Source organism: Hippichthys cyanospilos, chromosome 17 (assembly GCF_059441005.1).
Source record: "Hippichthys cyanospilos isolate Australia breed blue-spotted pipefish chromosome 17, RoL_Hcya_1.0, whole genome shotgun sequence".
NCBI classification, from domain to species: Eukaryota; Metazoa; Chordata; class Actinopteri; order Syngnathiformes; family Syngnathidae; genus Hippichthys; species Hippichthys cyanospilos.
The window spans coordinates 14,304,454-14,332,098 of record NC_142385.1 but is presented as its reverse complement, the minus strand read 5'-3'; the positions used below and the strand labels follow the sequence as shown (position 1 = coordinate 14,332,098).

General features: G+C 41.4%; 4 protein-coding genes across 4 annotated transcripts; 2 read left to right on the top strand and 2 right to left on the bottom strand.

The window, feature by feature from the left end:
• The first annotated feature begins 2,835 nt into the window (after nucleotides 1-2,835).
• Nucleotides 2,836-12,736, top strand: top2a (DNA topoisomerase II alpha). Its single transcript, XM_088438872.1, has 34 exons — nucleotides 2,836-2,977; nucleotides 3,955-4,104; nucleotides 4,181-4,271; nucleotides 4,360-4,423; nucleotides 4,847-4,992; nucleotides 5,139-5,236; nucleotides 5,335-5,547; nucleotides 5,634-5,807; nucleotides 5,943-6,044; nucleotides 6,452-6,589; nucleotides 6,665-6,961; nucleotides 7,081-7,206; nucleotides 7,293-7,403; nucleotides 7,499-7,604; nucleotides 7,732-7,841; nucleotides 7,922-8,014; nucleotides 8,102-8,216; nucleotides 8,313-8,434; nucleotides 8,678-8,826; nucleotides 8,897-9,128; nucleotides 9,211-9,345; nucleotides 9,640-9,840; nucleotides 9,910-10,105; nucleotides 10,188-10,279; nucleotides 10,347-10,496; nucleotides 10,570-10,653; nucleotides 10,744-10,953; nucleotides 11,025-11,145; nucleotides 11,268-11,420; nucleotides 11,548-11,713; nucleotides 11,790-11,848; nucleotides 11,949-12,065; nucleotides 12,141-12,361; nucleotides 12,448-12,736. Exons 1-34 carry the CDS (start codon nucleotides 2,960-2,962, stop codon nucleotides 12,589-12,591), a joined length of 4,704 nt encoding a protein of 1,567 aa, XP_088294998.1. The 5' UTR covers nucleotides 2,836-2,959; the 3' UTR covers nucleotides 12,592-12,736.
• Nucleotides 12,737-13,364: 628 nt separating this feature from the next.
• LOC148409856 (gap junction delta-3 protein-like) lies at nucleotides 13,365-16,700 on the top strand. Its single transcript, XM_088438873.1, has 3 exons — nucleotides 13,365-13,604; nucleotides 13,944-14,113; nucleotides 14,979-16,700. Exon 3 carries the CDS (start codon nucleotides 15,089-15,091, stop codon nucleotides 15,887-15,889), a length of 801 nt encoding a protein of 266 aa, XP_088294999.1. The 5' UTR covers nucleotides 13,365-13,604; nucleotides 13,944-14,113; nucleotides 14,979-15,088; the 3' UTR covers nucleotides 15,890-16,700.
• Nucleotides 16,701-17,916: 1,216 nt separating this feature from the next.
• Nucleotides 17,917-20,553, bottom strand: nif3l1 (NIF3 NGG1 interacting factor 3-like 1 (S. cerevisiae)). The gene is made up of 7 exons (XM_088439261.1): nucleotides 20,530-20,553; nucleotides 19,636-20,138; nucleotides 19,330-19,477; nucleotides 19,120-19,246; nucleotides 18,878-19,016; nucleotides 18,730-18,813; nucleotides 17,917-18,660 (listed from the first exon to the last, which is right to left on the bottom strand). Coding segments are annotated over exons 1-7 (1,188 nt in total). The 5' UTR covers nucleotides 20,532-20,553; the 3' UTR covers nucleotides 17,917-18,475.
• Nucleotides 20,554-23,074: 2,521 nt separating this feature from the next.
• Nucleotides 23,075-27,440, bottom strand: cabp5a (calcium binding protein 5a). Its single transcript, XM_088439579.1, has 8 exons — nucleotides 27,378-27,440; nucleotides 26,518-26,594; nucleotides 26,372-26,421; nucleotides 25,045-25,075; nucleotides 24,818-24,961; nucleotides 24,032-24,141; nucleotides 23,526-23,673; nucleotides 23,075-23,434 (listed from the first exon to the last, which is right to left on the bottom strand). The coding sequence occupies exons 3-8, from the start codon at nucleotides 26,417-26,419 to the stop codon at nucleotides 23,406-23,408; spliced, it is 510 nt and encodes a 169-aa protein (XP_088295705.1). The 5' UTR covers nucleotides 26,420-26,421; nucleotides 26,518-26,594; nucleotides 27,378-27,440; the 3' UTR covers nucleotides 23,075-23,405.
• Nucleotides 27,441-27,645: the final 205 nt, after the last annotated feature.

Genomic DNA, 27,645 nt, shown 5'->3' with positions numbered 1-27,645 from the left:
TTGACCAACCATGTTTATGATTTCTTCGAGATACGAGCCATTCATCTGCCCTAGCTTAATGCTAACACGTACACTGGCTAGCAGTAGCATCCGTGTTGCATTGCCTCGACACTTATTCTTTATCCTCTGCAAAGAACAAATCATATTCATGGACATTATTTAGGATGGATGTCCAAAGTTTTTATTTTTCCACATTTTACTTTTTATTATTTTACTCATCATATTTTTTTTGGCTATTTTTTAAATAGTATTGCAAGCCATGCCAAAATGTAACTTTAGCAAATGCCACGGGCTGCTAGAATGTGGATGGCGGGCCGCAAATAGCCCCCGAACCATAGTTTGAACACCACCGGTTTAGCCATTGAGACCAGCAAGATGTATTGTATTTTTGCATTATACTATTTACGATCAATCATTTAAATTTTTATACATGCACATTTAATTACTTAATAAAACATACATATAATGATGACACGTTTAATTGATTGAAAACATTGAATTCATTGCACTTTTATTTCATTACTGAATGGTACATTTAGTTACAGAATTTTGTCACAAAATACAGGTTGATTTTTACGGGAAAAAATTTTTCACATGATTGATTTTAAGGCCGTATGGCCCCTTCCTCATTGCGTTCATGACCCCTGCTCAGTCATGGCTTCTTGGACAACCCTGAGCGTTGATGTTCTTCATTTACAAGAAGCTCAGATCAGATAACAAGAGAGGCAGGAAGAGAATTAGTCGGACCGGGCTTGAGGGGAGAGCGCGGTGCCAGTCAATCTTCCTCACTTTTTTATCAGATTACTTCAAAAGCTTCAGCATTAGTTGGGATCGGCCGCTCTTCCAAGTCAATTACCCGAGCTTCATTATGTTTGCTCCTGCTCCCGTCTGCGCTCTCGATAAAGGCCGTACCTGCCGGATGACGGTAATCCTCGCAAGGGGGATTTGCATAAGAGGGCCCCATCGCACTTGTCTGAGCGCTGCCGCGGAACTGGAAAAAGTCATTATGAATTTTGCTCCTCGGTTCTCATTTTTCATTCCTCCAGTGCTCCCGGGCGCGCTCCTCATCTACCCAACAAGATCAAACACTCGCCTGCTCTGCGCGAATACATTAGCCCACTTTATTTATTTATTTTCCCGCGCGTATCGGCGCGGGCTTACACAAGAGAAAGGTGCATCAAAGGATTTCTTTCCAAGGCGGGCACAGACAGTCGTCATAGGGAGAGCAGTCTTTTCTAAGTGTTGCGAAATAATCCTGGAATGGGTACACACAGGCTAATTCATATAAATATATATATATATATATATATATATATATATATATATATATATATATATATATATATATATATATATAGATAGATAGATAGATAGATAGATAGATAGATAGATAGATAGATAGATAGATAGATAGATAGATAGATAGATAGATAGATAGATATGCTGGCCTTTTAAAAGAACAACATAGTCTGAATTGTGCCTCACAAGCATATTCACAACAATAGCCATGGGGGATTGAGTTCATCTTAAAGGTCAGACTGTGTACCTTGAGGCAAGTAAGGACGCAGTGCGAATTCTCAAAAAAGAGGTTGGATATTTGATGTTGTCAGAAAGCGCTTTTTGTCAATGGCTTGGTCTTTTCAAAATACATTCCCAAGTCTTTATTGATGCGTGCAAAAGTAGCAACTTTGATGTGAAAAAAAAAGTTTTCATTTGCCAAGTTGGAATCAAGTCAACATTTTCATGTTACGTCCAAAAAATGTGGCAGGGCTGACCTTTTATTAAACATGACTTTCATACACATCTAAACGTCACGGTTTTTTTTTTTTTTGGCGGAGAAAAACACAGCTTCGTCAATAAATAAACAGTCGAGCAGGTGGCGCCGAGAGCCCAGCCATCCATCTACTTTACCGACGTCTCCCCCATGTAAGATCTGTGCCTATTTTGGGACAAAAACTACTTTGTCTTTCCTTTCGAAATGCTTGCAAGCCTGAAAGAAATCGTAGGGTAAACGTGTCCATCTGCAATAAGAATTTTAAATCTGGATTTTGTGTTCTCCTGTAGCCTATCCTCCACAAACCTATACGCAGTATAGAGAATAAACGGATGGATTTTTTTACAGACTTGCTACCCGTAGTCGAATACAAGCATACTAATGTTATTCATTGAAACAGACATTGTTTTAACAGCAATGTCCAGGTCAACTGAGAGGCCTGCAAGGAAGACAGATAAGGACAAGAGGCATCATTGCATTTACATCGACTGCCGGCAGACTGCCCAAGTGCACGCACACTGTGCAATTCTCAGTCACAATCCCAGCTCTCAATTCACTCGAGAATCCCCTGGGTGATTGCTTGCTCGCACAAAGCTGAAGCATTTTCTTTCATCTGTGACAGAGATGAAAAGAGAACAAGAGAACAAGAGGAAAGATGAAAACGAGAAAAAAAGTCTCAAGAGTTTGGCAAGTTTGCTAACTTTTGAGGTTTCGTAATTTAGAGATCGTAAGTTAAATTAAAAAGATAGAGCTACGTCAAATCATTTTCCGATTGGGTTTTAAAAACGTTGCATGAGTTTAAAAAACAAAACAAAAAAATAAACAACAACAGTGTATTTTTAAGTTGAGTTCATAAAATAAGGGAAAGCGATTGGCCATTAGATGTAAAAGGCGGGCTTAATGTGCTTACGCTCTAGCTGATTGGTTATTAAATAAAGCCGTTGATTTCAACCTTTTCATTGGATGCTCTAAGCACGTGTTCCGTTTTCTCATTGGGTTTTCTCAACTGGCGCCTGAATCTGTTTAATTTTGAAATAGGTCCCCACTCTCTCTCCTTCCTCGGTATTTTTACGACAGCATCCTGCTTGTTGTCTTTGTCCCTTTTAAGTTTCACAAGTGGTTTAATTTTTAAATTTGAACTCGATCGAAACCGAACGGATATTCCCGTCAGAGAAAAGACGGAAAATGGCTCAACCACTGAAGGTAATTGACTTAGCTGCCAACCTCGGATGTTAATTTGTGGTCACTCAGTTCTCTTGATAAAACAACGTTACGCTAACGTAGATACGAAGAAAAACTCACCATGTCGTCACAAATGTGCTAAAACAAATAAAAAACACGTAATGTTAGGGTATGGGCCTCGAGGAGAGAATTACACTGAATCTGGTGGAGCTTGTTTTTATTTTTTAGTTTTATTTTTTGACGAAAGTGCGTTTTCCCCCAAAACGTGCAAAATGGCGTCTGAATTAGGACCGAACACGGTTGGTTTATTTCCTTAAAAAACGTAAATGTTGTGAACTGAAAATTAACTTGTAATGTTTCAGTTACTTCACGCTAAAATGAACTTATTTGGGTAAAGCATATTTTCAGCTGATTAAATGTCAACAATATTATGCGAATCTCTGTACCAAATGTTAAGTCTGAAACAGTAGCATGATTAACATGACTAAAATGATCCTTAATATTATTATGATCACAAATTTAATTGATTAAATGCCTAAATAAGTGTTAGCAGTGGTCTATAGCGGATGAATCCCAGCTGAAGTGAAAAGAACGAATTACAATGTGTTGTTTTCATTCCAGTTATTTTGTTTTGTAACCTACGTTGATTCATTTGACTGTTGAATATATATATGTATATATATATATATATATATATATATATATATATATATATATATATATATACACACACACACACACACACACACACACACACACACACACACACACACACACATTGCTGTTCGCAGTGTACAGTTTCTTTTGTTTGTTGATCATTTGTTGATGATTTGAATTGTTTATTAAACTGCCAGCTCTTTATTTTAACCTTTACTCCCTCTCTGGCGTCTCACTGCCACTCCGCGAACCTAGAACTGGCCCAGTAGCTTTCCTAGCCCTGCCTGACAGCACAGGCGCTACAAAAACAAAACCAACATTTTAATTTTTGTCCTCAACAGGAACATGTCTTTGAGAACCTGCCTCTGGCGCAGTCCAAAAAGGATCCCAAACGCTTGTCAGTGGAGAGGATCTATCAGAAAAAGACTCAGTTGGAGCACATTTTGCTTCGACCTGATTCTTACATTGGTTCAGTAGAGACAGTTACCCAGGTAATACTTGATTTGACTCCTCAGCTGCGTCAGAAGAACACCACCTGAACCCAACATTTTCCATCTTTTTCCTCAGCAAATGTGGGTGTATGATGAAGACATTGGAATGAACTGCCGGGATGTGACATTCGTGCCAGGGCTTTATAAGATTTTCGATGAAATCCTAGGTAAGCCAACTCTTGAAATGTTCTTAAGGTTGAATTACTTTTTTGGGGGGGTGTCATCTAATACAAATAATTGCTTTCCCTCTTACAGTTAATGCTGCAGACAACAAGCAGAGAGATAATAGCATGTCGTGCATCAAAATCAACATTGATGTGTGAGTATGATCTGTTTTAGTGCTGCTTGTGTTCATATTTGGTTATGCCTCACATTAAAGGGGCCGTAACATGATCTTTAAGTACATTCCACAATGTAATATGTGCATATAAATTACGTTTGACACATTGGTGATTTAAGTTCTTATTAAATATGAACTTATGGTTTTGGCGGGGCCAGTGTGAGAGCGCAGAATAAGCAAGGAATGCTTAGAAATGGACCAATGAAGGAAAATAATACTTTGGGTGTGTTAAGGGTAAGAAATCAACATTGGAACATGGTTAAAAGCTCCAAAAGTTGACTTTTCGTGTTACTGACCCTTTTACAAAACTCATTGAGTTCAAGTGGACGAGAGACATTTTTTTTTATAGTATCTTATGGTTGATTTTTTTTTTTTTTTTTTTTTTTTTCCCCTCCCTTTCAGTGAAAACAACACCATAAGCATTTGGAATAACGGCAAAGGGATCCCAGTGGTGGAGCACAAGGTGGAGAAAGTCTTTGTACCTGCTCTCATCTTCGGACAGCTCCTCACCTCCAGTAACTATGACGATGACGAGAAGAAAGTCACCGGTAAGTTATGAAGATATGTCATGCACATTGTTTTGCTTTGTTGATACAGTCGATGCAGTTTAGGGCTGGCTTACACGACCCTGCAGTAAATCCTCACCCACTCAGGCCTTGCCTTTGACACCAGTGGTGTACGTTTTACTTTATAGGTGGTCGTAATGGGTACGGTGCCAAGCTGTGCAACATCTTCAGCACAAAATTTACCGTCGAGACCGCCTGTAGAGAATCCAAGAAGACTTTCAAACAGGTACAGACCAAATATTACAGAACATTTGCTTTTACCCTTTTTTTTTTTTTGTTTGTTTTTTTGACTGTCACTTCACACGAGTTTTTCTTTTTCCGCAGACCTGGTACGACAACATGGGCAGAGCCGGGGAGGCAAGCATCAAATCCTTTGACGGCGATGATTTCACCTGCATCACCTTTAAGCCGGATCTGCCCAAGTTCAAAATGAGCATCCTGGATAAAGACACGGTGGCCTTGATGACCAGGAGGGCCTACGACATCGCCGGATGTACCAAGGGTGTCCGTGTGTTCTTCAACAGCAAAAGACTCCCCGTAAGCTAACGTGTCGTCTCGGTTTATACGAGTGAGAATTCCCCCAGGTGTCTGTAGTAAACCTCCTCGTTCATGCTGCATCCCAGGTGAAGGATTTCCGCAGTTATGTGGATTTGTACGTGAAGGACAAAGTGAGCGAGACGGGAAATGAGCTGACGGTGGTTCATGAGGTTGTCAACGGGCGTTGGGAGGTCTGCCTCACCGTGAGCGAGAAGGGCTTCCAGCAAGTCAGCTTTGTCAACAGCATTGCCACAACCAAGGTACAATGTTACTAGACCGCATTTGGCGCACGCTCTATCCACTTACTCCGATGCATTACAGGGGTCGAGCAAGGAGCGCCGTCAGTTCTCTGACACGCCAGACTATAATTCTAATGTTTGTTCTTTGAACCTCAGGGCGGGAGGCACGCGGATTATGTGGCTGAGCAGGTGGTGAGCAAGTTGATTGATGTTGTGAAGAAGAAGAACAAAGCTGGTGTGGCGGTCAAACCTTTCCAGGTATTTATTTTTGTATTTAATGAATCGTGAGATTATTAAAATATATTTAGGGGTTTTCAATACCACGTATTCTCGTGTGAATACTCATCTCTTTGTGTTCACTTTGTTGCACATAATTCCTTCTAAAATACAATGACAGTCATGTCAGTTCCAACAAAGCATTTTGGCTGTTTCTATTCTTTTATTTGTGATTTATAGTTTGTGGTTGTAAAACTGAAACGAGAACCGTTGATACTTGTAACTACTGCCATAACGAGTACCGATACTTTGAAATTATGCCTGATATGTAATATCAGGGGCATGTATTGGGATAAGGGGGGAAAAGAACTTTATCGAGATGATGGTGAACAGCAAACGGTGATGTTTCCGTCAAGTCATACATATGATGTATTTCCATCCCCGTTTAGGTGAAAAACCACATGTGGCTGTTTGTCAACTGCCTGATAGAGAACCCCACGTTTGACTCTCAGACCAAAGAGAATATGACACTCCAGCCGAAGAGCTTCGGCTCCACTTGTTCGCTCAGCGACAAGTTCATTAAACAGGTAACGCGTGGCCACTATCGCTCACTTCCTCTTCTTCCCGGCGTCTTCCTATGTGCTAACTCTTCTCCGTAACAGGCCACCAGCTGTGGAATTGTTGAAAACATCATGAACTGGGTGAAGTTTAAAGCTCAGCTGCAGCTCAACAAGAAGTGCTCTGCGGTCAAACACACCAAAGTCAAAGGGGTGCCCAAGTTGGACGACGCCAACGACGCAGGTGGCAGGAACTCCATCGGCTGCACGCTGATCCTCACCGAGGGAGACTCGGCCAAGACTTTGGCCGTGTCTGGTCTGAGCGTGGTTGGCAGAGACCGCTATGGCGTCTTTCCTCTGCGAGGGAAAATTCTCAATGTGCGAGAGGCTACACACAAGCAGGTCAGGCTTCATCGTTGTTGTGGTGGATTTTGCTGGCTTTTACACACGCTATAGTGTTACCACAGGTTTTGGGGAAGAATTTAAAGACCACCTTACTGATTGTATGTTCTCTTGCACAGATTATGGAGAACGCCGAGATCAACAATGTCATCAAGATCCTCGGCCTCCAGTACAAAAAGAACTACAGCGACCCTGAGTCCCTCAAGTCCCTGCGCTATGGCAAGATCATGATCATGACAGATCAGGTTTGGTTTTGATTCTTTTTACCCACCACTTCTGGCCAAGCACATCCAATTGTCTCTAATCTTGACGTGAATCATGTTTGTGACAGGATCAAGACGGCTCACACATTAAAGGTTTGTTCATCAACTTCATCCACCACAATTGGCCTTCATTGCTGCGCCACAACTTCCTGGAAGAGTTCATCACTCCTATCATCAAAGTATGTGGCTTGAATTTGTGTCAGCGTTGCCACCTAGTGGCCAAACATAGGAGCTCCACTTTTTTAGTCCAAACGTTACCCATTCCCTTCTTCAGGCATCCTACAAGAAATCCCAGCTGTCATTCTACAGTATCCCAGAGTTCAATGAATGGAAGGACCGCCAGTCCAACTACAGAGCTTGGAAAATCAAATACTACAAAGGTTTGTCACAAACCCCTGTGTGGTAGTAAGCGAGCCAAGTAAGCTTCCCTCTATGACTGTCACGGTCCTCGGTGTGAGTTCTGCCACATTTCCTAATCGTCCGTCCACGCTGCCTCTGTCCAATCAGGTTTGGGAACTAGCACATCGCAAGAGGCCAAGGAGTATTTCTCTGACATGCAGAGACACCGTATTCCATTCAAATATTTGGGGCCTGAGGACGATGATGCCATCACCCTTGTGAGTTGCGTCTGTTTGCCTCATGCCGCTGTTATTTCTCTTTTTAGCTTATAAAATCTTGATCCCCTTTTCTGCGCTAGGCCTTTAGCAAGAAAAAAGTGGACGAACGCAAAGAGTGGCTCACCAAGTTCATGGTCGACAGACGCCAGCGGAAGGAGCACAACCTACCTGAGGTTGTCAGTGGCTTCATTTCAATTTTTTCTAATAGTTACTTTTACTGATTGACTCTGAATGCATTTTTTTTTTTTTTTTTTTTGCAGGATTATCTGTACGGCCAGTCTACCACACATCTCTCCTACAATGACTTTGTTAACAAGGAGCTGGTACTCTTCTCCAACTCTGACAATGAGAGGTCCATTCCATGCCTGGTCGACGGTACGTTTGCACAACCACAGTTTAAAGAAAAAAAAACAATGCCGTCAAGGTTTGTATGTGCCCTTGATTCATGTGTTTTATTTTGACTTGTCTCAGGGCTGAAGCCGGGCCAGAGGAAGGTGCTGTTCTGCTGCTTCAAAAGAAATGACAAACGGGAGGTGAAAGTGGCCCAGTTGGCTGGTTCTGTTGCTGAGATGTCAGCGTATCATCACGGAGAGGTGACTGGCCACGAATGTCATTGGCTAAACCTTCTTCACAGTATTGTCAATGTCTAGAGTGCCCAATTTGTTTTTTTCCCCAACATCTACTTTTTCACACAATGTCATGCATTCTGCCAGTTGTATTTTTGAGACTGACCGGTTGATTACGATGGACGCACAACGACCATTTTTAATGGAATTCATCAAGTCTTTACCCAGTCTTTTACATTCATTTGCTTCATAAAACTTGTCGATTTTCAGGCATCTCTGATGATGACCATCGTTGGATTGGCCCAGAACTTTGTGGGAAGCAACAACTTAAACTTGTTGCAGCCCCTTGGCCAGTTTGGAACACGGCTTCACGGTGGCAAGGACTCTGCCAGCCCCCGTTACATTTTCACCATGCTCAGGTCAGCAGTCGACATTGTGCAAAAGTCCTCAAATGAATCTGCGGCGGCTAAATCTGTCCCGACTCTTCAGCCCTCTAGCCCGCCTTCTTTTCCCAGCCACGGACGATAACCTGCTGAGGAACAACTATGACGACAACCAGCGTGTGGAACCCGAGTGGTACATCCCCATCATTCCCACTGTGCTGATCAATGGTGCCGAAGGAATCGGCACAGGCTGGGCCAGCAAAATCCCCAACTATGACGTGCGGGAGATTGTCACCAACATTATGCGCTTGCTCGACGGAGAGGAGCCGCTACCCATGGTGAGGCGCGACTTTTCCAACGTTGAATGGTAGACCAACAGTGAGGTTCATACTTTGCTCGTTGCGTTTATTCTTCTCAAAGCTCCCAAACTACAAAGGCTTTAAAGGCACCATTGATCAGCTGATGGACAACCAGTATATAGTCTGCGGGGAGGTGTCAATCATTGACTCCACCACAATTGAGATCTCAGAGTTGCCCGTAAAAACCTGGACGCAGGTTAGTTGCCATCAATGATAAACTCGGAGTCTTTTTTAAGCAGTCATTAACTCAACTGTTCACAGGCCTCCATGTTTCTGTAAGATTTGGATATTGCTGCTGATTTACAATAGTGAATCGGATTAAATGGGCGTATTACAAAAAGATAAGAGTTAACACAAAGAATGAGTTAACCAATTATAGAAATGATTAAAATGTTAAGATATGCCTACGGTGTCGAATGCGTAAGGTCCAATAAATAAAATTGGAATTGTTCACCTGCATCACGCAATCACCTGATTGTCTTTGATCCAGACTTACAAGGAAAATGTTCTGGAACCGATGCTCAACGGCACAGAGAAGGTTCCCCCTCTGATCACAGACTATAAAGAATACCACACAGACACCACGGTGCGTTTTGTAATCAAGATGAGTGAAGAGAAGCTGCGGGAGGCGGAGGCGACAGGCCTCCATAAAGTCTTCAAATTGCAAACTCCGCTCACCTGCAATTCAATGGTAACATTCAGCATTTCTCACAAGACTTTTCACGGATGTCGCAACCTCATAGCGGATTCGTCTTTTCAGGTTCTGTTTGACCATGTGGGCAGCCTCAAGAAGTATGACTCCGTGCACGATATTCTCAGAGACTTCTTTGAGTTGAGGCTAAAGTACTATAACCTGAGGAAGGACTGGCTTCTGGGCATGTTGGGGGCGGAGAGCGCCAAGCTCACCAACCAGGCCCGCTTCATCCTGGAGAAAATCCAGGGCACCTTGGTTATCGGTAAGTGGCTGGTACAAGATGCCGTTTGTCTCTGCCACTTTGCTTGAGTTTGTATCTGCTAACACTACTTGTCCTCATCCAGAGAACAAACCGAAAAAGGAACTGATTCGCATGCTGCAGAAGATGGGTTATGACTCTGACCCGGTCAAAGCCTGGAAAGACGCTCAAGACAAGGTGAAGCCCCAGAAAGCAAGTTCTTCACTTCGTCCGTCTTGAACTAAATGTCCAATGTGATCACTAGAACGAGGAGCAAGCAGAGGATGGCCAGGAGGAAGGCCAGGAGGAGGAGGCGGACACCGGCGCGCCAGACTATAACTACCTGCTCGCCATGCCCATGTGGTTCCTGACCAAGGAGAAGAAGGAGGAGCTGTGCAAGCAGCGAGATGCTAAGGTGAGCCGCTCAACTCTGCTCTTTTTTGCGCATGCTCTTTGTGTGACCTCCTGCCCCGACTTCTGCTTTGCAGATGACAGAATTGAACACGCTGAAGACGAAGACTCCTGCCGACCTGTGGAAGGAAGACCTCGCTGCGTTTTTAGAGGAACTCAAGGTAGTCGCTGCCAAACATCTGGGTTCGATCGCCCTCGGTCTTTCGGTTAACTTGTGAATCTACACCTATCCCCGCCCACCACCACCTCAGCGAGTGGAAATCAAAGAGCAGGAGGATGCCGAGTTGCCGGCCAAAAAGACTTCCAAAGGGAAAGCTGTGAAGATGAAGGTCAAAATGGAAACTATGCCCACGCCGCAGGGCCGCCGCGTCGTCCCGTGCATCACCAGCGCCATGAAAGCCGAGGCCAGCAAGAAAGCTGACCTCCTCAAAGGAGAAAGCAAGAGAGGCAAAAAAGTCAAGGTCTGTGTTTTTTTTTTTTTTTAATCTCAATCTGGATCATACTGCAGAATAATTAATTTTTGCATTTGTAGACCAAAGACGTGGTCATGAAGATGGAATTTGAGGAGAATGACGAAAACGCACCGCCTAACGAGGACCTCGGCCTAGCTGCTCGATTGGCTAAGAAGACCAACGCAACAGCTCAGGGCAAAGGTGGGAATGGCAAAAAAAAAAAACATCCCTGAAGTTTGATCCCATTTGGGATAGGTGGAGAGCAGTGACAGTATTGAGACTCTTATATTTGGAAATGTTTGAAGTAAACCATTTGCTTGCAGGAGCACAATCGGGCAAGCAGACCACCCTTCAGTTCAAGCCGCTTGCCAAAAAGGCCAAGAGGAGTCTGACTTTGGATGAGGAGAGCGACAGTCGGTCTGGGAGTGAACTGGACGTTGCTCCCCCAAGAGAGAAAATTCAGCGTAAAACCAAAGGTAGCTCCCAAGTACACGGGTTCTCCCGAGGAGCGATTTTGTGCCGTGTTTGAGTTTATGGGCCTTGCCTTAGAATAACAACTCTGCCGCATGACTGAATTCCCCTGATGCGGTTTGTATCTTTCAGTTCCCATCAAGTACTCCCTGTCCGATAGCGACGATGAGTTTAATGACTGCCTGAAAAGCGCTACTCAAAAACGGAAAGCCGTCATTAGCGATGAAGACGATTTTGCCCCGGAGCCCAGCAGTATGAAGGACAGTGACCCGGACTCTCCTCAAGCGCCAGAGCCAGCGTGAGTGTGGGGCCATACAAACTGTGTCCATAAACTTGGTGTCCAACGGCAAAAGATTCAAGAGTATCTTTTGCAGGAAAAAAGTGACGAAGGCTAAAACAACGGCCCGCAAACAAGTTGAAAGCCAATCGAGCTGTAAGTGAGGAGGACTCTTGTGCGACAAGCTCATCTGAAAATTCCAATACGTCTCCTTTTTTTTTAAATTTTCTTCTTCTTCTTTTTGGATCGTTCACAGCTCAGTCAGACAAGCAGGAGACCGCAGCAAAGCCTCCTGTTCAGCGTAAGCCCAAACAGGCTGCCCCCAAGAAACCCGCCGCTCCAAGGAAAGCAGCCGCAACCAAAAAAGCCGCAGGTTCGGAGTCTGTCCGCGAAATGCGACGCGCCGTTAACTGTCCCGTTGATCACCGGGCTTCGATGGTCGTTTCAGATGCCAAGCAGCCATCCATTGTGGACGCGCTGTCCAAACCTAAACCCGCATCCAAGAATATCGCCTTGTTAGACTCCAGTGAGTCTGAGGGCGAGAGCAAAGCCAAAGTACAGAAGCCCAAGACCGTCCCCAAACGGAAACACGTCATAAGTGACGATTCGGACAGTGACTCGGACGACCTCTTGTCCCGCCTTAAGTCCAAAATGACCGCGGGAGCGAAGGTTTGTGTTTTCATTTTGCGATGGTGGGTGGGGTGCGCTTTGCTCGTATACAATAGCCCACCTTGACGCTTTCTCTCCCTTAACAGAAAAAGGGAAGGAAGTGTAGTGATGATGAAAGCTTCCAGATTTCAGACCAGGAATCGGCGGCTCCAAAATCTGTGGCGGCACCGAACAAGCCCAGCAGAGCTAAGAAGCCCGTTTTTTACAACTTTGATTCTGATTCCGACTAAAGCGCTGATCTTTAAATTAGGCTCATCCTGGTTTTAGACATGTTTTAGTGTTGTGTTTTCATAAGAAGTGTTAATATTTCAATGTTGTTGCTTGTTTATTGCGTTGTTTGTTCACTGCTTCCAAAATAAAGTTTGTTTGTATTAACTAATTTGTGAAAAAAGTGCCCCGGCTTCCGAAATGTGTATAATTCTCAAAGTTCTTCTCAGAATTTCACTAAAACGCTAAACGCAGAAGGACATTGTATTACAGGTGACCCGGTTTTACTTTTTTTTTTTTTGGTTTTGTTTTGTTTTAATGAAGCATCGTTAAGGGCTAGTGAAGAGGTTCCTCATTATCAAACTAACTTAAAATGAATACTTATCACTTGCACCCACGTACCATTTGCTTTGACTTAGCATATTTTGTTAGCAGTTGGCTAACGAATAGCATTGCTTTCATGGTGTTGTAACCCTTTTAAGGAACGAATGCTTGAACCCAAACGGTGGCGCAACACATGTCAACAGACACTAAACTCCTTTTAAATATATCCTGTATTTAAAGCAACTTCACTTTTTTGATTCGAATCAAAGCAAAGTAGTGAAAAATGTACTTTTTTTCTTAAATAATGCAGCTTCTTTGAATCACTTGGTAAAGAATGACATCATCTCTTGGCCGAATGTCCTATAGCTATATATATTTGGAAAATGACTTTGCCTAGCCTCCCAAACAGGCTTTTCCTGCCCGGATGAATGCCTCATTAAGACGTTGGCATTCCTCGCAAACATCTGCAGTGTCTTGACTGTCTCACGTGTGATCGCTGCAGATTAGGTCCAAACAGGAATTCAGCAAGCCGCCTCCGCCCGCTCCAATTAGACTGGAAGTGCGCTCGCTAGCCCTTTCAGCCACTGCCGTTTGCCGCGAAAGCTCGCGAATAGGCAGGGGCCGTGCTAATTATGTCGGGATTTTGGACGAAGGCGGAAAACGCCAGCCAAAAAGGACTTTTTGAGCTTCAAGTGGCAAAGACGTATTGAAGGTAGGCACATTTGTCATTGTTTTGTTTTATTGAACTGAGTAAATTGAGTGGCTTATGTAAAGACAGGAAATGTGGCTGAACTGATTTTACACCTTATTTTAAAAGGTACAGGCTCTGAAATGTACTTAAGCGCAATACTTAAAAAATGAATTTCTGATAACTATTTGAAGTGCATGCTTTAATATCTTGGCACAAGTTTTGTTTTTTTTAAGCCAAGAACTACCTAACTATCTAAATGTCTTCATACAACTTTACTGATGTTATGAACTAACTAGCAAATATATGCTAAATTAGCTAATTACTGAATAAATAACCTCCATGTTTTTGTTCATGTTTCAGATGAGACGCCTAATTTTTGAACATAAATGCCTGGTGGTCCAAGATGCAACAAAATTTCCACCCAATCGCTCAAAAATGATCTGAACTTATGCCACACACGTCAAAGATCTTAAAGATTTCAATGAAGGGCTCATCGACAACCATTTTTTTTTCTGCAGAACTTGAAAAAGGTACTAAGCCATCCATTTACTTTTCAAACCATCTATGGTGTTCCCTCATTTAGTAGTGATTTGTGTGTGTGTATATATATATATATATATATATATATATATATATATATATATATATATATATATATACTTATAGGCAGCACAAGAAAAAAAAAACGAAATAAAGGAAAAATACTGTAAATGGAAAGAAATAAAAACATGTAAATATACAATACATTTTAAATATATACATCTATAAATATTGCTTGACAGCACTAGAAAAAAATCAAAATAAAGGAAAATACAGTTAATGGAAAAAATAAAACATGTATGTACATGTAAGTATACAGTACATTTATATATATATATACATATATATATATATATATATATATATATTTTGCTTGACAGCACTAGAAAAAAACGACAAAATAAAAATACTGTCAATGGAAAATATATAATAAACATAATAAACCTTATATATAAAAATCTACTTTGTGCTCAACGTCAATGTCTGATTTCTGATCATTAATCCTCAAATAACTTTTTTTTTTCCACAAAATCTTGAAATTCCTAATCCTTATCTGTGGCTCTCACATGCAAAAAAATTGGACATCCCTGCCTTCACCAATCAGGAAGCAGAAAACAAAATTCTTCCAAGGTGCGAAACCCAATGTGCGATCATGCATTTAAAAAAAAAAATCTGCCGGTGGGTCTGCGAAAGGTGAACCATGTTACAGCGAGGGAATACTGTACTTCATTTCTTTCACTGTTATTTCAGCAAGCCTTAGATATGAGTCATTGGACTGTTGTTGTGTAACCTTTTATTGTTTTATTCTTTCGCCCCATTTTTTTCACGTGACTCCTGTTTCGCTTTGACTCGTAGATCTCGGGATTATGAAGCGTTCCAAAGTTTAGGCACGAAATGGCCTGATTCAAAGTCCCGGCTCGGCGCGAGACGGAGCCAATGGTTGCGGCGGACCTCCTAGCGCAAGCATGGGAGAATGGAGTTTTCTCAGCGGTCTTTTCGACCACCTCCAGGTGCACTCGCCCATGCTGGGTCGCTTCTGGCTCCTGCTCATGCTGGTCTTCAGGATCCTGATCCTGGGAACGGTGGCCAGCGACATGTTCGATGACGAGCAGGAGGAATTCGCCTGCAACACGCTGCAGCCGGGCTGCAAGCAGGTCTGCTACGACCAGGCCTTCCCCATCTCCCAGTACCGTTTTTGGGTTTTTCACATCGTCCTCATCGCCACCCCCTCGCTGCTCTTCTTGATGTACGCCATGCATCATCACAACAAGAGAGCCGGAGGCTCCAAGGCTCCTCAAGATTACAAAGAAACCCGACAGCTGAGGCGGCTCTACATCGTCCACGTGGCCTTTCGCCTCTCCGCCGAAATCGGATTTCTGGTCGGGCAATGGTGGCTTTACGGTTTCAAGGTGGAGGCCCGGTACCCCTGCGACCGCTTCCCCTGTCCCTACACCGTGGACTGCTTCACCTCGCGCCCGGCCGAGAAAACCGTCTTCCTGGTTTTCTATTTTGCCGTCGGCGTCTTATCCGCCATCTCCAGCTGCGTGGAACTTCTCTACAGCTCGGCCAAGTGGTTCTGCTCCCGTCCCGGGTATTTCGCCGAGCCCGGCGTTCGCAGCTACAAGCTGACGGAGAAGCAGAATTCTCCGTCGGAAAGCGGCGGGAAAACCAGGACCGGATCGCACAGGGGCAGCAAAAAGGGGAACGTGGCTGCGTCCAAGTACAGGAATGGAAAATATGTCACCAGCAAGACTTTCATGGTGTGAACTGTGAAAGCCTGGAAACGTTTTACGGAGACGAGGAAACAAAATAAAAACTAGTTTGGACATCGCTGACTTTGCTGGAACAGTGGATCTACTGTGAAATATATTTTTCATCCAAATACAGGTATTGAGAAATAAAGTATTAAAAACACACATTATATTACACAAATTACACCAAGATGCTGTAGCGCGCAAGCTAGGTGTCACTAAATTTTACACTTTATCCCTATGCAAAGTGTCTTAAAACTTTGCAACTGAATTTGTAGTGGTATATCTCTAGGTGTACTTTATTTAGCGACCCTAGAAGTAGCATAGTCGGTTTTATTCCTGCTTTGACATATTCCTCAAGATACCTTTTTAAAACGTAGACGTGTCACTATAACACGGTTTAGCAGTAGGTTACTTCATCTTCCAATTGATTTGCTCTTAATTTGAAACAAAGTCTATACTGTTTCATTTTTTAAAAATCCATTACATTTTCCTGAATCCAGCAGAAACCCTTTTGAAATCTCACTTACACCCTAAATTGAGACCCAGCGTCCACTACAGTGGACACTACAGAATAGGCTGGGTCTCAGGATGATGTTCACATTTTAACATGCAGTAATTGCAAAAAAACAAACAAATAAAACAACATTATTTTCAATAGTGACACGTTTGTTTCACACGACTGCTTCGGATGCACTTTCCAACACTGATTAGCTGTTTAGCTTCAGAAAGCCATGCTTAGTTACGCCCATCCTGAAATGCATTATGTTCTGTATGATAATTATCTCCGTCATTAAAGTTATTTTGGCTCGTGGCGTCTCTTTATCTCACATGTTATGTCTTGACTTTTGGAAAAACAGCGGCAACAGAGAAACAACATTTACAGCTGCCATTACTATTAGGTTGAGTTCACCCGCAGAGGTTTCTGTTTCATTTTTTGTGGGTGTTGCCACAAACCTTTAATCTTGAGTGACTATTGAGTCCAATGTTCTAACCATTTACTTCATCTCCCTTTTTATTATTGTGGCCCATTTACTTCATCTCCCTTTTTATTATTGTGGCATACATTTAGAGGGGCAATAGATATGATACAGTATAAGAAGGGTCGTAACACCAACAAGAAAATAAATGCTCGTCTTGCAGTCAAAAACTTAATTAAAATTCCCTGAGAAAAGGGTATTATGGCTTTAAGAATTACATTTAAAAATAGTACAATTTTGGAGGAATTTAAAATATCTGCCCATTATGACCACAGTAAAAAGAAAACATACGATATACTCGGATTATTACAAGAAAATTTTGACTTAGGCAATAGCGGAAAACAAATGTCTGCTTGATTTAATCATGTAATCACAATAATTATAAACTATTTACCTGCCAGTATTTTTCCAAAACAAACACTATGATGTCCTGTTCTGTTATGGACGCTAGAGGGCAGCATTGCAACAGATAAATCACCGAAACTACCTTACTAAAAAAAAAAAAAAAAAAGTACGTATTTTATTAGATGCTGAAAAATAATGCTATCCACTTCCCTTGACCATGTTTAAAAAGTAAACAAGGTTTTCGTTCAATTGAGGAATGCTAAAAAAAAAAAAGGATTCTTTAAACCTGCTTGCATGGTGCACATTAAAAACCACCCCCCCCCCCCCCCCCCTTTTTTTTTGAAGAACGGAGGCGAACATGATGTGAGTGATTATCAGGATTAAAACTTGCCGGAAATAAATCCCCTGCACTCATTTGCAAGCGACACACATTTTCACTGCACGCATCTATCGCTCTCAAAACGTTCAAGCCCATTAAAGGGGAAAATATGTTTGATAACGAAATACTTTTAGACATACATAAACAATCCTCAATGCATGCAAATTTTTTTTTTGTGCCATGCGTATCACAGCAATTCCCTAACCCTTTTTTTAATTGCATGAGTATATAAAAAAAGTTGTCTGACGAAAGCTCCTTCCCTCACTTCTACATAGTTCCATGGCACATCCCAGGATGCTTTAAAAAAAAAAAAGATAAGCTGTGATTGTAAATTTTCGTACCTTTTCTGATCACAAATCAGTAACGTTTAGCGCCACCTTGTTGCTAAAGAATTGTTGTGAGGTGAATTGAGCTTTGTTGAGACAACAGTCGTGCGTGCTTAGGTGCAATCTCGTGATAGAACTTTGTTGGAGTGAATTGTGGAGATTTATTGAGACAACAGCAGTGCTTTGGTGCCATCTTGTGGAATATATGAATCATGACCAAGTATTTTTTTCAGGGCCGGGCTGGGTTTTGTTATGAAAGATGATTAGGGTGAGTGAAGTGCCACTTTAAAGTAAAAAATTGGACATTAAGTTGAATTTTGAATTTTGTCAATCTTTTAAGTGACTTTATTCTTAGAATTTTCATTTTTAGTCAGAATTATGAAGTTGAATATGACAGTATATTGGATTTTTCCAAAGGAAGCCGCAACTTTTTTCTCATGATTTGAGCCCTGTAGCTTCTAGTCCAGTGCGGCTTATCTGCGTGTTTTTTTTTCCCCCCGCTAGTCCAACACAAACACAGAAGTGAGAAATCTGAAAAGTGAGAATCCTGTCCCAGGAGAAAATGTTGTCTTCAGACAACCTCCAGCGGGTCCTTGTCAGCCTTGGCCACCATGACCACGACGTGGGCTGGAACCCTTTGGGTCAGTTTCCCCCGGAACATGGTCAGATAGCCTCGCTCGCTGTTACTGTGATCGCTGAGGATGACGCTGGTTCCCTTGGCAACCGCATCCAGCACCTCGTGGTGGGACATCTCACCTACAGTAAAGCCATAGTAAACGCTCAATCAAGTGGTCGTCATGGCGATCATTTTGCTTCCAGAACTACCTGTGACGTAAAGGTCTGCTTGGACGCCGTTCAGCACCGAGGCCCCTGATCCGGCGCACGCGGCCACAGTGCGCACAAAGGATTCTGGGAATCACGCAAACAGTAAGCAAAACGTTTTTTTTCCTCCCTCCTCTTCGCGCCTCCTCACCTTGCGTGCGTCCGAGTCCGAGCGCTAAACGCAGGTTCCCCAAACCCAAATGGGACTTCATTTTCTTCACGGCTGTTGCCACGGTTACCGGCTCGTCCAAAACACTCAGTCGCCCCTGACCGTGTCCGGGCCGCGGCGGCTAGAGGACAAAGTTCAAAACTCATTCGCTGACTGCCATTGACGGCCGTAGCTCCATTTTCTAGCTTCCGCGGCCATTTTGAATCATACTTGAATTTTCTCACCTTTTCTGCCTTAACGACACGCAAGGATCTGTCCACAGCCACAATGTATTGCGTCACTTTACTAAAAACAGAAGCCAGTCCTGAACCACTACAGTATATGCTGACTTGAGTCTTGGCGGCACCACATCTATTAGAAACACAAATAAATAAAAATCAAAAAGAAATAGTAGAATGTTGCAAATTTGTCCCGTGTTGATATTAGTATCAAACCTGAGAGGATCTTGTACTAGTACACCATCCAAAGTATTCAGTTCCCCCAGTAGAGCATCCAGTATGTCATCTTTGCATTGGAATTCCAATATGTGACTGTAAGGAAAGTCCACGTGAGCCTGATTCAGCACAGACACTTGACCGACACCTGAAAACAAAAACACAAGCACATGGAGGACACCTGGCTTTTTGGATTCTGTACCAAAACCGCCAATCTTATCTTCCCCTGGAAATGAACTGCATACTTTACAGAAATTTTCCAAACGTTTACATCTTTAGCAATTAGCGTTTTTCCTATTGACTCACCTAGTCCTCCGACCAGCCAGTCGTTCACTCCTCCGCTAACGCTATCCCAAGACGTGTGAGGCGAGAAGACGGCGATGCCGGCCTCCAAGGCTCGGATAGCCAATCGCTGCTTCCAGTCCTTCTGGACCAGACGTTTGATTGGTCGAAAGAGTGGAGGATGGTAGGAGATGATGAGATCGCAGTTTTGGGCCCGCGCTTCGTCCATGACCGCCTCAGTGAGGTCGTTGGTCAGCAGGATGGTTTTGACGGGCCGCGGCTCACTCGGTTCTACTAGCAAGCCCACGTTGTCCCACGGCTCGGCCAGCGAGAGGGGCGCCAGATCTTCCAAAACCTTCAGAACTTCCTTTAACTCCATCGGGCCGGGGCGGACTGAGTAACGATAGCAGGGGAGGATGGAGCAAAACCAGGGGGGTTGAGGGATTGACCTGGTCCAAAAGTGTCTGGAGATTTGCGATCGGAAGATTTTTGGAAAGGTCTTGCATCCAGTCAATATCAAGCGAGACCTGTGAGGGTAAACAAAACAAAACAAAAAGAATAGCCACAGTATAAAAAAAACTGCAGTTTGTGATCGATATAAACACTATCTGGACACACCACATTGCTTTATGACAACATGGTGCATTTGTGTTAACATTCTGAATGCACAGTATATATTCTGTTTTTGTTTTGTTTTACTTGTGCATTACGACACATGACTGGTATATTCGACACTTTATAACAAGTCAGTCATGTACATAAAGAAGTCATCGTAAGCACACAACGGAGTTAGCTAGCTAAAAGGTGAACCGGCTATTCTTTATTGAGGACGTAAACTCAAAATTTTATTTCATATTTTCTTTTATTTTAAATGACATTAGTAAGCATACGGCGACACGCGTGCACATATTTACTTACATGAGAGAGTGCTGCGCTGTTCCGGGTTCCGTTGACGTAAACACAAGCGCGATTTTGATTGGTCCGTTTACGCAGCTGCATTTTATTGATGACATTTAGGTTTATTGATAAATAAAATATTGTCTATAAAAGCGTAGGAATTGTGTTTTTTTTTTTTTTTGGTTTTATGGACGAACTATCGAAAAAAAACCCTGCCTGAACATCAAAACATTAAGGGATGACCAGAGGCACATAAATGGTGATAGGTGTGTGCTTACCTTTATTTAAATTAAGTTTGGATGTGATTAGTGAATTCAAAGGGTGTGTACACTTATGCAAGCACATTTCTGTTTAGTTTTACTTTCCCTTTTGAAAGGTCACATTCTATCTATTCAATCATTCGTCAATCTATCTCTAGACAGAAGCGTCTCTGGTCAGAGGCTCAGACTAAACAGAGAAGAGGCTTAACTCAATTTTGGTGGGATGAAAAAAAAACATGAGTAGCAGCTTTTACATAGCTGAATTTTGCAGCATTATGTAACACTATTTTGAAAGTAAAACGTTAATTTGAAAAAAAACTAAATCAAGCCATGTGTGTGGGGCCTCAAAAGCTTCTGAGAATTCCGGATGATCACATCCTCTGCGACGAACACATGCCATCTGCGCATATCAACAAAAACAAAGTGAGAAGTTGTCCACGTTTAGAGGTTTGAACCGAAAGTCCCGTCAGATAGATGGCGAGTAGCCGCATCAGCTCGGAATCCCAATCTGAGAGATTATTGGGGGATTAACACGATAAAGGTCGATGCTGGATGTCGGGGGGGATCAGGCAGAGGTCCCATGTTACGTCACGCGCTGTTTGTTTGGTCACTTCAGTCACTTTGAGCAAAGTTTAAACATCTAAGGTGGCAAAAGTCGTAGAAATGTTGATACTGAAGTAAAAGTAGTGATTACACACACAGGACAGGTGGATCTTGACCGGAAGGGATTTGGAACATATTAGCCGTCGCATCACCACGCCCATCTAATCAGCAGAGTGAGGATGACAGATGTGCTCCACGGTGAATGGCTTCATTTGGATTCACCCGGGTCATAAGGTCAGCCCATCTGGTCCTGGCGATTTCACCTTGCGGGGTTTCCGCACGCCATCGCAGAAGATGACAATTGGATCCGTTTCAGTCAGTCAATGTCACGAGGGAAAGGTCAAAAATGAATTTTTGGACCTTCTGTCGTACCCTTTTGCTGGCTCAACGAGCTAGCTAATCAGTTAGCAGGCTTTCATTTTGTCGACTGTAAATAACGGCACCAAATTGTTTGGTAAATTATAGCGTTGAGGGAGCGTGTTCTCGATTAGCTACTGTAGCTAGTTGGCTAGCTATATGCCTATTCAATTTGAGAGACAGTGGAACGCCATATCCTTTTTTTTCCTCATTAATTTAATTTTTTATATCATTTACTATACATTTTAATACTTTTTGCCATTCTCTTTCTGCTTATACTGTTTAGACGAATGATTTGCGGTGCGTTCTATGCTGTGACAAAAGGCGCTAGCCACCAACAAGATCGCTAGCTAGCTCACAAGCTAGGAGGCTTTTTGTTTCATAGGGAGTTTAAATGATGGCGTAAAACTGTTCTGTAAATATCAGCATCAAGAGAAGATGTGTTTTCTGCATTAGATAGCTCTTGCTAGCTAACAAGCTAATATAGAAAATAAATAAATATAGATTAAATATAGATTTTTGCATATATATATATATTTGGATATATATATTTCTACATTTATATTAGCCACCTCCCTAAAAATCTGATCATTTGAAACTGAAGAACAATTTAATCAACAATTTATATCTCTTAAAATTACTACTCCATGTTCTCAATTTTTGTCCATGTTTTGAGCAATTATTTCTAAACATTTACAAGAAAACAACATGCTTTTTGTGGTATATTTATTTCTCTTTTGGCTCAGTGAAAGATGCGTTTAATATTTACTAAAAAACAAAAAAATAAATAATAAAATCTTGTCCTTGAATTTCTGATCCAGCATATTTCTGCGAAGGCTCTCCCATTTCTAGTTGTTTGAAAATAAATAAATAAACAAAATAATCATAATACTCTCCCAAAAGCCTATTATGAGAGGACGCATGACATCATCTGACTTTTAGAGGACATAGAAAATCACTCTCACCGACCAACAGGCCGGCTTCTCCCTTTTTGGCCACGCAATCTCTTTATCCTGACGCTCCTCCAAATCCAAGGCAGACGTGTTTCCTTAATCCAAAACATTTCATCCACCACAATGTTTAACTGCATTGTTTGTTTTTTTTTTTTATTTTCCAAATCCCGTCCCCGGAACATCCGTAGATCATCGTACCGTTTTATTATACAACTGGCGAACTTGTTGTTATGCAAGTTGGTTGTTTTTCCGTTGGATTGCCGTGGCGGAAATTTCCCCCAAATTCCATGCGCAGAGATGTCATTTCTGTTTTTTTGTAGGTGCTGCTGTTTTGGTTTGCAACGGGATTCAAATTCTTCATCAGGGTGCTGTTCCAGGTATGACAGTGTCTAATGATGATTATAAATATCATTTTATACCAGTGAAGAGGAATTACAATATCATTTGAATTCATACACAAGAAAAGCAAAACTTAAGCAAAAATGAAAGAATTAGTAACATTCCTTAAACTTGACAATACCGACAGAATTAGTTTTTGTTAAACTAAATATACTAACGTCTCAACATTTGAATATTTTTGAAGAAATCAAAGTTAAATGCTCTACCGGGTAAGAAGAGATTTGGTTGGCTGATCTGAGATATCTGTGCTACAATTAACACTCTGTGTGTAGCCCTTTGAATACACACAAAATAAACAGTATTTGCAGAGGTGAGTCGACTTCCGTCATTGATGCGACATCATCCTGACAAACTCTGTGGGAGACAAGAAGAATGATTTCAGACCGGAACGGATTTCTGGCATTTCAATTCATTTGGATGGCAAATGCTGATTTGACATACGTACCTTCAAAGTCTACCGTCCCGTCCCCGTTGTCATCGGCTTCTTTGACGATAGCGTCGATCTCTCGTCGACTCATGTGCTCCCCCATTAATTTGATCATGGCCGACCGAAGCTCTTCCGTGGTGATTTCGCCGTCGCCGTCTGCGTCGAACTGCAAAAAGAGACGAGCGGAAAGCCAGGTCATTTCGAAGCCAATTTATCGCTAGATTTTAAAAAATTCCAGGTACTAAATTGTAGATTTTTAATTTTCAAAGGGTAAAAGAGGGCCCCGCAATAGTTTTGTAAATAAATAAATGTAGATTAAAGGTCAAAGGCTCTTGCAAGATGCGTAAAAATACGTCTTTGGGATTGAATGAGTGAAAAAGGTCAGACCAAAATTTTCTTGACAATATGCAAACTCAACTTATTATGACATCATAATTGTGCAACCAATCGTGCTCTGACGTTTGCAAGATGAGCTGTGATTGGCCGTCACCTGATGTCATTTTTAGTCGTCATTGTTGTCTTACCTCCTTAAAGGCGTTTTTCAGCTCCTTCACGCCAATCATGCCGGATGTTTCGGCCAGAAGTTTTGGTGCCATCAAATCAACAAAATCGTCAAAGTCCACTCTCCCGCCAACTGGAGGACCGTAAAAAAAAAAACATGAAAAAGTAATACACAACATATTTCGAGCCACCTGTCCATTTTCTACTAAAATTTCACAAGGTTTTTTCCAGTTATCAGCAACTCTAATTTAATTTAAATGATGTGATGGGAACTGTGCATTTTCTTTTCAAATTAGGAGCAAATTAATTGGAACATGAAGCGACGTTACAGTAACTTTTTTGTTAATTTTACGTTTTATACGGATGCATATAGTTGTGAGCGATGTAATTTTCCCGCAGACGAGCCAGAAAGGTAGTTCAATAGTTTAGGTCACGGCATTCTTTTTCCAATCGAAAAATGCTCTTCACTGGTTAGGGAGGATTTGGCTGAAAGAAAAATCACTCCCGTAATCAATGTGCTGAGTTAAAAAAAAAAAAAATACCCTATTGCAGTATATTTACATTTCATATCAAAGACAAAGCATTAAAAGAAGGCATTAGGAAGCTGAAATTTCACCCAGATGATGACAACATGTCAAATTTCAAAATGGCATGACCACTTACTTAGAAATGTGCCATACAATGGCTAAAATATCGCCAGAATGACGTGGATGAAATTGACCCAAAAATGATTTAAAAAATAAAATAAAATACTGCACAAGGGTTTTAAATACTTTGATGCATTTTAAATCCTTCACTTGCGGACTCACGATTCATGTTGATGTTTTGGCCGAGCTCGATGAGCTCCATCTCGGTGGGCATGTAACCCATGGTCCTCATCAGGTTGCCCAGGTCCTTACAGCTGATCAGACCGTCCTTGTCCTTGTCAAACTCATTGAAAGCGTCGCGCAGCTCTGCGCCAAAACGCACACCAAATCCGTCAGCCGGGCAGGCGGCCATCGCAAACGCAAACGTCGAGTTATGTTGAAGCGCTTACCGTCTATTTCATCTTCTGCCAGATCCCTTGGCTGCACGGAAGGAGGAAAAATGGCAAAATGAGAGAAATAAAGCATACTTGCTCGGAACGCAAACAAAAGCTAACAAAATATAAAATGGCTTATGCGACCCTGTAAGCACCCTGATGTATGAATACAAACTGTGGAGCAACACATGTAGACAGATAATACAAAAATACTCACAGGCATATATTCTTTATCCTCTTTCTCCCACCCAAAAACAAGCAATATTCATCACGCCTTAGTGAGTCACTAACAGCAAATGAACTGTACTAAATAAAAAGATAAAAAAATGTTTAACTATAGAAAGTTTGTATGTGATGTTATCCATGTGAAATAAATTTTCAGATAAGTAATCCCTAGCCAGTGCAAAGCATTCTGGGAGTGAAAAAATAATAGTGCTGCGGAATCCATGCCCGATGGAATGAATTACGTTTATTAGTTGATTAGGTGTATTTTATTCTGTAGTTCCAGAAGATAAATTGTGTCACAATCATTGGTTTCATTTCTGGTACTTCCATTAGAAAATGGTGTCAATAACGACAATGTGCATTTTTTACATAAAAAAAAAAAAATAATAGGTAAAAAGTAAAGGAAAGCAAAGTTGGAAAAAAATGTGAATAAAACACCATTCATCAAATTGCTTCATGTTCCAATTAATTTGCTCTCAATTTAAAAAGAAAAATTTACCCTTTTTTGCCATGGCGTTAAAAAACATTCAATTAAGTTTGCAAAAACTGTTAAAATTTCACATATGCCAATTTGAGGAAGTACTGTATCACACTTTAAGAATTATTGTCTTAGGGCATAAACAAAGCAAAAAAAAAATCTTGCATCATGTCATGAAAAAATTACATATTCAAATACTTAAATTAAAGCTAAAAACACTACAAAAATTATTTAATCACTTAAAATGAATTGCACAAAAAAGTTGTACACCCCAAAATGATTGGAAAGCTCGAACAGCAAAATAAAAGTTAAATACAACTGAACTGCACTTAACAAAATAAAGGCATGCAAAATTTAAAAACAAAAATGACTAAAACAAGATTCAAACATAAATTCCTTCATGTTCCCACTCATTTGCTCTCAATACAAAAAGAAAACAGCACTTTTACTGTCATGTCCTTAAATTAAATGAGCAAAAACTGTTCAAATCTCTTGTGTCTCTTGTAGTTCTCAAATGATTGGAAAGCTCTAAAACTTAATAAAAGTTAAATACAACTGAACTGCAATCAACAAATGCACTACGTGTCTATCAAAAAAAAAAAACTTTCAGAAGAAAATCTCCCATTTATTTGTACTCACGATATTTTTCCCGCCTCGCAGGAAAATGCACGCTTCTCCCAAGCTCATGTCTGCAAACATAAACAATGGAGACATTTATCAGTTAGTGATCCAAAAACCTTCTCGATGTGACTTTTTTTTCCCCCGAGGTTTGCGAGCGAACTCACCTTCGACTTGCGCTTTCAGCCGCTCACATCATACGCGAACTGGGTACCGGAATCTTGTCTGCCGCTCCGTCTGGATCCTGCGATGATGATGAATGTTGTTGGTCCAAGGGGAGGAGTCAGTCAGAGTGAGGCGGGACAGGGGGCGGGATTAAGACAGGTGGAGAAAAAAACGGTTACTTTTTTTTTTTAAGTTTAATTCCAGTGTTACGCTCAAGAAAAAATGTAATACAAAATTGCTTACAAAAATCTGGTGAAAAATAAATCAAGCGCTAAAGTAACTGATTACATTAGGTCCTAAATGACTAAAGTAATCAAATACTTTCAGTCTTAAAACAATTAGTCATTTAATACTTTGACTAAATTATGAAAGTAATTGCTTACTCAAGTACTAAAATAGTCACATACTTTCAATACTAAAGTGCCAAAATAATTATTTCGCGTACTAAAGTCCCAAGGTAATTGATTACTTAATGTACTAAAGTAATTGATTACTTAATGTAACTAAGTACAAAGTAGTTGATTAAGGAGCTTAGACATTTAGTCGCAGGTTCTTTTTTTTCTGCTTAGCTAAATCTCCAAATCTAATATATAATGTCTAAATAATGACTGAATTCTAAAAAATGACGTCTACAGCCGTCAGTGGCAGTGAATGACTCAATTATTTTCGGACTATACAAGGGCGTCCATTGAAAAATTTCTTTCTGGGCTTGAAAATCCCCAAGATAGCTATTAATACAATGTTGTGGCTGGTATGTAGTGTATATTTTTAGAAAAGAAAATACAATAGGATCCTCTCGCTTGACAAAACACAATCGCAATAAATAAAAGAGATTATTCCTTTCCACAAATATCCACTTAACCTCCGTCAGTGCCGATCCGCATGTTGGTCCTGATTAACTGGCTGAGCTCGAACAATTCCGCTCGGCGTCGTCCCCTCTGTGACATTTCCACCTCTGCCTGCTTTCTTCTTATGTAAAAAAAAAAGAATAATCTGTTGCATAAGCGGCATAATCCGCTAGGCGATGTAATGGCAACTAGTGCTGATTTTTAACCCCTGGCCACAGCACACTTGGACAGCTGAGAGGTCGTTCCAGGTCTCATGTGCCGCTGTGATGATGGATTCTTGAA

Excerpts from the sequence above, each read along its gene's own strand:
- top2a (XM_088438872.1), top strand. Across the intron at positions 7,842-7,921 it reads ACGATGATGCCATCACCCTT|GCCTTTAGCAAGAAAAAAGT; the intron begins GTGAGTTGCGTC and ends TTTCTGCGCTAG. Across the intron at positions 8,015-8,101 it reads AGGAGCACAACCTACCTGAG|GATTATCTGTACGGCCAGTC; the intron begins GTTGTCAGTGGC and ends TTTTTTTTGCAG.
- nif3l1 (XM_088439261.1), bottom strand. Across the intron at positions 19,017-19,119 it reads GTGTCGTTAAGGCAGAAAAG|CCGCCGCGGCCCGGACACGG; the intron begins GTGAGAAAATTC and ends TTTGTCCTCTAG. Across the intron at positions 18,661-18,729 it reads AGCAGACCTTTACGTCACAG|GTGAGATGTCCCACCACGAG; the intron begins GTAGTTCTGGAA and ends GCTTTACTGTAG.
- LOC148409856 (XM_088438873.1), top strand. The coding sequence starts at position 15,089 with ATGGGAGAATGGAGTTTTCTCAGCGGTCTTTTCGACCACCTCCAGGTG.
- cabp5a (XM_088439579.1), bottom strand. The coding sequence starts at position 26,419 with ATGAGCTTGGGAGAAGCGTGCATTTTCCTGCGAGGCGGGAAAAATATC. Across the intron at positions 24,962-25,044 it reads GGCAGAAGATGAAATAGACG|AGCTGCGCGACGCTTTCAAT; the intron begins GTAAGCGCTTCA and ends GTTTTGGCGCAG. Across the intron at positions 23,435-23,525 it reads CGGGACGGTAGACTTTGAAG|AGTTTGTCAGGATGATGTCG; the intron begins GTACGTATGTCA and ends TGTCTCCCACAG.